The sequence below is a fragment of the Pinus tabuliformis genome, chromosome 6 (assembly GCF_031772625.1).
Source record: "Pinus tabuliformis cultivar Carrire ecotype Pingquan chromosome 6, CPIR1, whole genome shotgun sequence".
NCBI classification, from domain to species: Eukaryota; Viridiplantae; Streptophyta; class Pinopsida; order Pinales; family Pinaceae; genus Pinus; species Pinus tabuliformis.
This window is the reverse complement of record NC_142292.1, coordinates 264,823,123-264,832,442: the sequence shown is the minus strand read 5'-3', so window position 1 is coordinate 264,832,442 and position 9,320 is coordinate 264,823,123. Positions and strand designations below refer to the sequence as shown.

Sequence of the window (9,320 nt, the reverse complement as noted above, 5' to 3'; positions counted from 1 at the left end):
ATAGAAATAATTAAAGAAGTTTTTTAGTTGCAACTTGGTTCTTTCAATTTCTATGAGTACTAGGATGACCAATGCTATAGAATTTATTTTCAAATTTACTCTTTGTTTGCACACAACATGGTTTCTTCTAGATTTGCCCACAACTCCATTTTAAATTTATAAATAATATACTTTATTATAATTTTTGTCGCCTTAAAATAATTGAATAATAATGTTATTGTGAATATAATTTTTTATATATACTTAAAAAATAAAAATATAATCCCTTTTACATTCTATTAAGACAACCATATGCATATTTAAATTATTTTTATTAAAACATAATTTATATTATATTAGTATTTTAAAATACAATTTACATTTTATTAGGACAACAACATGTATATTCAAATAATATTTTTTAAAGACAATTTATATTACATTGGTATATCTATATTTGATATAAATAGATTAAATATGTAATTTTTTTTCCGTGGACAACAATTTATAATAGATAAAAAAATATGCTCAAAATACCTTTTATAAATATAAATATAGAATGTATAAACTATACTATATTTTTTTTTTGGGGGCACAATCGCTTTCTTTCCCTTTTAAAGATTTTTCACGGCTCTCCATTAATAATTAATTATACCCTTTTTCTCACTGTTTAATTACCTAGGCACGGGCGATGAGAATAAATACGGGGTATTGTAAAATTGCAAATATGATTGCTGACCGGAAAACGGTGAAGTGGATATTTCAAAGTCAGCTGCACAAGTGCAGGCAGCTCTGATGGAGGACCCCTGCAAAAGGGCCACACAGTGGCTGCAATCTCTCCAAAATTCAACGCCATCAACACCAATACTTTCTTCGCTGGATCACTCGACCATCACCAATTTTTTCGAAAGTTTTGCTCTCAGAGGAATCTACATCCAGCAGATAACGCATGGCCGACTCCTCTGCACCTTCACAGTACCTCCCCGTCTGGTCGTATGTTCAACTCTCTCTAGGCCTCTTTCTGTACTCACATGTTCAGTTTTTGGCCCTCATGAATTCATTGTTGTTATAATGTAGGAGGAAAATGGGCATTGGCGCGCATCTGCTCTGATGACCCTTGTAGATGATGTTTGTGGAGCTGTTATCGTGACCTGTGGTCTTCCATTGAAGGTCTCCGTTGATTACAATGTTTCATATATTTCTGCAGTCAATGTCCAGGTAAGACCCATTTTCAGTTTAATTCATGTCTTGTCCATCGTTATTTTCACGGCGTAGGTGTAATAAGTAGATGGATTTGGTGGTATCAGGACGCAATTGAGATCGATGCGAGGGTTGTGGGTCACAAGGGAGGGCTTTCTACAGTAGTTGTGGAACTAAGAAACAAAGGCACAGGTGAACTCGTTGCTCTGGCTCGCCAGTCCATGCATAATCAACCTAGATTCGATCATAAAGCCCCACTTAGCAAAATTTGACATTAGAAAATCCGTCGATGTTGCTGATACAGGGTTCGAATTTCAAATCTGAAACACTTGTTAAATTGGAAAGTTTCTGCGACTCAAATTCCTTAGCAAAATTTGACATTAGAAAATCCGTCGATGTTTTTGATACACGCTTCGAATTTCAAATCTGAAACCCTGGTTAAAATGGAAGGTTTATGCAACTCAAATTCTTCTAAGTTTTGTGCAACTTAAATTCCTTAAGCAAAATTTGACATGAGAAAATCAGTCGATGTTACTAATATAGGGTCTGAATTTCAAATCTGAAACCCTTATTAAATTGAAAGGTTTTTGCAACTCAAAAAAAATTTGAGTATCTATTTTAAAATAAAATTAACAGAATCTTAATTTAATTATTAATAATTATGGGTAAATGGTAAAGATTTAATTTCTGTTAAATATTTTTAATACTAATGGATATAAGGTTGAGATTTATGTTAAAGGTCACTCAATCATTTTTGTTTTTCCATTGAATTAAAAAAATAGCATGTCTAAAAATGTTAAATTTAGTTTCAGTTTTATTTATGCCATGAATTCTTATTATAGTTTTTTGCTACATGAGTTTTTATAGATATAAATTTTAACTCATATCATTTTTTTTATAATTAATAATAATAATATTTTCTGTTTCTTTGTCAATTGTCAAGTTGTATGAGTCTTGAGATACTGCATGCTCAACTTTTGGATTGAGAAACTGCTATCCAAGGGCATCTAAGCAGTCTGGAGATCACACCCCTCCTAGCTTTGCTAGCCCGGACCAACAGCTTAACATAACTGGATTTTTACCTAAAAATTTCAAACTAGTGATCTTCACTCACAGAGTACCTTAGCAGTACACCCCTTTACATTCTATTCTATAACATATGAACAATAATAATAATAATTACTACTATTATTTAAAATAAAATTATAATTTAATTAATTTTATAATAAATGTCAATAAAAATATATCTTAACATAAATGTCCAAAATAATTATTGTGGGTTCATATTTATCAACACAGCAAATTTTAAATTATATGGCTATGCTATATATTGGCTTTATTACCCTTTTTAATATCATATTCAATCTCAGTTTTACATAACACAAATGTGCCTTGGAATGATAACAGTTCGAGTGAACAAGATTCGGGTCTGGTTTAGCTGAGTGTTTTTCTGGTTCAATTCTGTCAGAGTGACATCATTTCCAATGACAGAACTGTATATTCAGCCACAAATTCCGGAAATATATGTGGCCCTGAGGAACTAGTTGTTTATCATCAGTGCAGCTTTGAGTACCATGACTTCACATATTTGTTCTTTTTAAATTCACGTTACATTATTATTAAAAGTTATTATATTATTATTAAAAAGTTGTTTTAGTGTTTGGAATTTATTTTACTTTACGAGACATGTTCATAGTACATACCATCTAAATTGCATCTTTTACATTTCTTCCTTTCCATTTATTTGTAGACCTTACTATACTAATAAACCCCCCCATCTCCTCCTAAAACCCCACATCTTCATTTTGCAACTGAGAAGCAAAGACAGCAACAAGTGTGGCCTTTTGTGCTTGGAGGAGAAATTTACAGCTTAGAGCAGTTGAGTTTTTAGCTTGGGGTGAGAATTAAATGTGAGTGACTGCCAGTTTGCTTTTGAACTTTTCCCTACAAGAAATTTTGTTCCAAGTTTTCACTTCCAACCCTCAACTCTCATAATTCAAGCAGCAAATCGGCTATCTTAGGTTTTGGTGGTGAAATGAGGGGCAGTCAAATGGGATAAAAAAAAAAAAACAAGTGGGAGTGCAATTAGAAGTGGGGTTGGAACTGTTAAAAAACGTATGGTTGGACGTCCAACTAGCTGGCAGTTCTATTTTGATTTGTTTGTAAATAAAATGTGCTGGTTCATATTCCTTAGAATCTGAACGTTTCGTCTGTCCCACAGTTTTGTATGTGTGTTCATGATGCAGAGTAAATGTCAGTGCTGCAAAGCATATAGTATTGGAGCTTCTACATGCCTGAACTCTCTTACGAGGGGGTTCAGTAATGATGGGAATTTTCTGGAGAGTAATTCTTAGTACATGAGAGTTGATTTCTTTTTGTTAGAGTTACTATTTTCTGTTTGATGAGTGATTTAACCTATGTTGGGACTGCCATGCGTTGGCGAAGTGTTGTTTTTGTGCATATGAAATGCCAACTTTCTTTTCGTACATTGTTGAAAGACATGCATCCTCCGAGTTGTGCTGCATGCCATATTCTCTTGCTGCTTGAGTGTGATGATATGCTTTTAAGAAGTTATGCATTATTTTGGATGTTTCATATTTGTTTGTTGGACAACAAAATCGTATAGGGAAAGTGCTGCACATTTGAGAAGGTGAGAACGTTTTTTTTTTAAGGACATGAAGGTTTTGTTTATGAGTTTTGCAATTGTGCTTAAACTGTAAATCTTAGCTTCTACTAGTGGAAGAGATGGCAAACTTTAGCTTCTACTGGTGGAAAAGATGGCAACTTATTGCAGAGAACATGTGTGAGCCGGCGTTGTTGAAGATAGCATCAAAGGTTAGGTTGATGTTATCATCAAAGCATAATACTTGAGAGACTTTGAATATGATTCATCATTATCTCTTGTTCAGCTAGAAACAACTTACAAGTGCGTGCGAAGCTTGTGCGTTAGGCAAGCATCATAGGGAAAATTTTGCCAGAGAAGGTGCGTGAAAGCAAATAGGCAATCAGATTTAGTACATGACAATCTGGGTGGTCCTTTGAGAATGTCATCATGGGATTGTGCGAAGTAGTCTAGGATATTTGTTGATGAAGTATTTTAAGATATTTGTTGATGATTTCTTGAGGGGACTTTGGCCATGATTTCTCAAGAGGAAGTTAGAGGTACGTCCAACTTTTAATGAATTCAAGGCTATGGTGGATAAGTAGAGTGGAAGCAGGACAAAGGTTTTTAGAACATATGGGGGAGGAAAATACAAATCCAAAAAATTCTATTGATGTTGAGGTGTGACATTCTGAAACAACTAACTTGATCGTGTGCTCCTGAATAGAAGTTGTTGCAGAGCGTTACAACAAGGCAATTGTGCAGATGACAAGAAACCTACTTGGCTAAGAATTTAATAAATTAATTTTGGATTGAAGTAGTGCATATAACAATGTGCCCACAGAATGAGAGTCTAGCCAAAGTAGTTAGAAATATCACATGGGAAGAGGGATGGAGTGGCAAGAAACAAGAGGCAAGTCCTCTCGTGATATTTGGGTGCAGTAATTATGTTCGTGTTCCAAAAGAAGAAAGACACAAGCTAGAGGATCAAAGCAAGAAGTATGTATTTTTAGAATAAAATGAAGAGTTTAAGGCATATGGCCTCTTCGATTGGGATACGATGTAGTTGTTAGTAGGGAATCTGTTTTATTTATTGAATATTGCAGTAAGGGAATTTACAAGAATTTGAAGTATTATAGCTGTTAGACACCTAGGTTGGTGTGAAGAAATACTAACTGCCATTAGGAATCCAAGAGAGCTTGAAAGTTAAATGTAAATGTTATTTATATATATATATATATATATATATATATATAAAATTCTAATTCTAATGAAATGTATTCCACGATTATCTCTGGTGTTCAGACAGGCTCAGTCTAATAGTCATATCAGAGGTGCGCAGGTTTTGTGGCTCATGACCTGTGTGCTTCTTCTACATAGAGATCATTCTTCTCGCCCTAGGCACTCATACCTCTACACTCTGCCACTTTGTGCATTACTCTACCATTTTCTTGGACTTTGTCCTCTCTGCTTAGTAGAGATTCTCAGTCAAAAACCCTTGTCTGCTTCGTCTCTTCCACGCCCTTCTATGTGCGTCAGAGACTCCATTTCTCTTGTCCAATCCCTTAAAATCTGCTACTCGCAAAAATAAATCACAGACATAAAACCATCTAGTACTTTTATAGCAAGTAGTGTTAGTCAATTCGAATGGTAGCAAGAGTTGGGCTCGGATTTTAGTTTAAGATGTCCAGAGAGAGGCTATCTATCAGGTTTCTAATTTCTAATCTGTTTTTTTATTAGCTTGGTAGTTTTATGGATCGTGGAACAACATGTGGTAAAACATGTTAGAGATGGTTTTCTGTGGAATGGGAACTTTTAGCACCCCCAAATCCCTCCACCATGAACAGCATCGTTGTCATTGGTTCAAATTATATTCCCCTCTCGTAGATCGGCGGGTTCTTTAGATACATATCAACTGGGCAAAAACAAAAGCGATATGGTGCCAGAAATTAGAGATGGAGATCATGCATTAGACTTGGAGGTGGGGAAAAATTGACCCAGAATGTTTTGCTTGTGGCAAGGGAGCTACCAATATAGAAGATTTATAGTGTTGGTTAGGATTCATATGCCTGGGTCTTCTAAGTGGCCTCCAACAAAATTGATATTAGTCTCACCAGCCAAATTATTTTTGCAACTTAGAACAATGCATGTTTCCTCATGCTAATATGACTTGTCAAATGAACATTGAAAAAAGTTGGATAGATGTTATCATCTCTTTATATATATATATATATTTTTGTTACATTTTACATGTTTTGAATTTTTATTAATTATGTACAAGTCTGAGCCATAGCTAGAACCAGGGTCTCAAGCCTAAGCTAGTGTCAAAAGCCATGAGTGTAATTTAGTTTATGATCACCGACATCAGTTTACGGTCCTCTTCAAATAGCCATTTGCAAGCACTTCTAGTTAGCAGAAGACATCAACTTCTAGCTAATTCAGTAAATGTTCCAAGAACTGTTGAGCCTTAGAGTCGGGTTCCAAGAGAGTTTGCAGCAATTTTCAAATTGTTATTTGTGGGCACTTCCAATCAATAAAATACATCAACTTCTAGCCAATTTTGGAGATGTTCTGGAACCGTTGAGCATTAGAGCCAAGTTCTAGAGTTGGTGGTCAGCCTAAAACCACCATTAAGTAGACGACTTTAGCTTCTGTTACTCATTTGGTTTCTAGTCTCTCTTAAACCACTAGATTTAGAGAGCACATTCAAGGATTGGCAATTGTTCTAATTTCTTAGCTTGGACTCACATACACCCTTTTAGATTAAGCGGGGAACATTAGACACCTAATCCATTAAGGTTGGTGTGAAGGAATATGAATTGGCATCGAGAGTCCAAGAGACCTTGGAAGCTGAATCCAAAGGTCATAAACATTGTATTTATATCTATATCATCTTAATGAAATGTATTACACGCTTATCTTTCTCGTTGGTGTTCAATCAACCTTTGTCTAACAATAGCCTATTGAAGACAAAGGTAAGAAGGTATTAGAAGAAAGCATTCAAACCAAGAAAGCATAATTCAAGGACAAATTAATAATGAACAAGCAATTGGCAACAAGGTTCATATTTTTTTTTTTTTTTTTTAAGTATGGGGGATTTACGCAGTGCATTATATTAGATATCATTTTTGGGATTCAACTGCGTTAAGTAAGTCATTCAAACGTATGACCATTTCCATGAGAGGTAGTCGTAACTGACTAATTTCTCATGATTTTTGAATAGTTCACTTAGCACTCATTGCATCGGGTGATGCTCACAGGGGTGAAGAAGTGGGATTGAAACTAGTGAAATGTGGAGAACGAATCACATAGCATCAATCATCACTTCCGGGGCTTGCACCCGGTAACCAGGACTTCCCAGGAGGTCACCCATCCCAGAACTCCTCTGGCTCAAGCGCGCTTAAGGTTCATATTGTAAGGACGTTCTCAACTCAAAGAATATTCTAGAATGACACTTCAAGATGTTGAGTGATTAAAAGTTACAAAATTTTCCTAAAAGCAACAAAGGAAGCAAATTGTCAAGAAGATTGTATCAATCAACTTTATAGAAAATATATATTGCTTTGATGATTACTATTCAAATGAACTTGTTTCATTTGGAGATGGACAAGGAAAAGAGGAATGCGACTAACCAATGTAGGTAGAATATAACATTTCATATAAAAGAATCTCGCTCAAGCCTAAGCTCGAGCTAGACATTTGCAGGGCTTCTTTGATGGAACCAATCAAGGGGGCTCGCCAGAGGTGGTACAGGCGCGTTGTTGTACATAAATCAAAAATATTATTTCTATATTTTCCATACCTTGGGGAGAGGCACAAACACAAAAGTTGAGTTCATTTCTCTTTGAACCTTTCTTCATTTTGCAAGTAAGAAGTGTCCAAAATTCACGTTATGGGAAACTCACAATTGGTGATATAGATTGGGTATGTAAAAAAATTGTAGTGGAAAATGTTGGGATTGTCGCCTTCTTCAGGGAATGTCAAATACTCTCATGTCTTTCCAATGGTACTCATTCAAGTATATATTCAAGGAACTTAGTAATGTACACAGGCGATGAATAAACTCCATGACGATGATAATTATTATAAAACTTGAAAATTATTATATTTATACAATTCTAAGGTATGTACGAGACAGTTTGATCTCGTAACTTATTAACTGAAAATAAAACTATTAACTAATATACTATATTACATAATAATCCCAAAGAATTAATCAACATTCCCCCCCTTAATCTGAAGGGACATTTGACATGTCAAGTAAATTTTAAAATTTTTCAAACTTTTCACACCCCAATGCTTTGGTGAAGGTATCTACAACTTTCTTTGAAGTTGGACAATGTGTCTGATGAATAACTTTGGCCTCTACATAATGTCAAATCAAATGATATTTGGTGTTAATGTGTTTGCTTCGATCATGAAAATTTATTCCCAATTATATTGCAAAAGAATTTTCAATGAGTAAAGGAGTTGAAGTCTTTTGTTTCCTCTGCAAATCTTCAAGTATTTTCTGAAGCCAAATTATATCTTTTGTGGCTTGAGATACTACAACATATTCGCCTTCAGTGGTTGAATCAACAGGAACAAACTGTTTTTGTGATCTCCAGGTGATGGCTACTGATCCAAGATTCATCAAATAACCAAAAGTAGACAACTTATGTTTTTTTATTTCTATCAAAATTAGAATCAGAATCACTGGTGAGGAAGTCTGAAACTTTGAATAATTGATTCTGTATGATTGAGTGCCTTTTAAATACTTGAGCACTTATTTGGCTACAATCCAATGAACTTCACACCGCTGATGCATAAATCTAGAAAGTATACCTATAGAAAAATCTATGTGAGGACGAGTAGTAGTAAGAAAATTTAAACTTCCAACAAGTTTCTTGTACTTTGTTGGATCTTCAAAAATACTTCTTTCATTTCAAGTAAGCTTCAAATTTTGCTCCATTGGAGTATAAAAAGGGTTACAATATTGCATTCCAAATTTGTTCAATAGTTGTCCGATATACTTTTTTGAGAAATGAAAATGTGCCTTGGTTTCGTATCAACTTCGATTTCTAAATAATAATGCAATAAACCCAAATTTGTCATGTCAAAAATATTCAGTAATTCACTTTTAACAGGTGCTATATAATCATCATTGTTCCCTATAATCATCAAATCATCAACATAGACAACTAGATATACATTTGACTTTCCAATATTCTTGACAAAAAGAGTTGCATCATCTAGGTCATAAAGCTTATAATTTAACTTGAGAAGGTGTTCAGATAATTTTTCATACCATGCACTGGATGCTTGTTTTAGACCATACAAATCTTTTACCAATTTGCATACCTTATGTTCTTTACCTTTAACAACAAAACCTATGGTTGAAACATATAAACATCCTCTTTCAAATCACCAATCAAAAAATTTGCTTTTACATCCATATGATGTATTTTCCATCCCTTTTGAGATGCAAGAGAAATCAAAGTTCTAATAGTGCCCCATTTGGTTGTAGGAGCAAATGTCTGTGTAATCGGATACCTTCCTT

General features: G+C 34.5%; 1 protein-coding gene across 3 annotated transcripts; it reads left to right on the top strand.

Annotated features, from left to right (window-relative positions):
- The first annotated feature begins 660 nt into the window (after positions 1–660).
- On the top strand, positions 661–1,645 carry LOC149258374 (uncharacterized). Of its 3 annotated transcripts, XM_089371403.1 has the most exons (4): positions 668–972; positions 1,057–1,197; positions 1,287–1,371; positions 1,484–1,645. In XM_089371403.1, the coding sequence occupies exons 1-4, from the start codon at positions 775–777 to the stop codon at positions 1,501–1,503; spliced, it is 444 nt and encodes a 147-aa protein (XP_089227529.1). In that variant the 5' UTR covers positions 668–774; the 3' UTR covers positions 1,504–1,645. The 3 variants fall into 3 exon arrangements, with proteins under 3 accessions (XP_089227525.1, XP_089227529.1, XP_089227521.1); XM_089371399.1 differs by having other exon boundaries at positions 661–954; positions 1,287–1,645; XM_089371395.1 differs by having other exon boundaries at positions 669–972; positions 1,287–1,645.
- Positions 1,646–9,320: the final 7,675 nt, after the last annotated feature.

Bases quoted from the DNA above. Each gene is read 5' to 3' on its own strand.
- LOC149258374 (XM_089371395.1), top strand. From the start codon at position 775: ATGGAGGACCCCTGCAAAAGGGCCACACAGTGGCTGCAATCTCTCCAA. The intron at 973-1,056 runs GTATGTTCAACT...GTTATAATGTAG, and splicing joins CAGTACCTCCCCGTCTGGTC to GAGGAAAATGGGCATTGGCG. The intron at 1,198-1,286 runs GTAAGACCCATT...TGGTGGTATCAG, and splicing joins TTTCTGCAGTCAATGTCCAG to GACGCAATTGAGATCGATGC.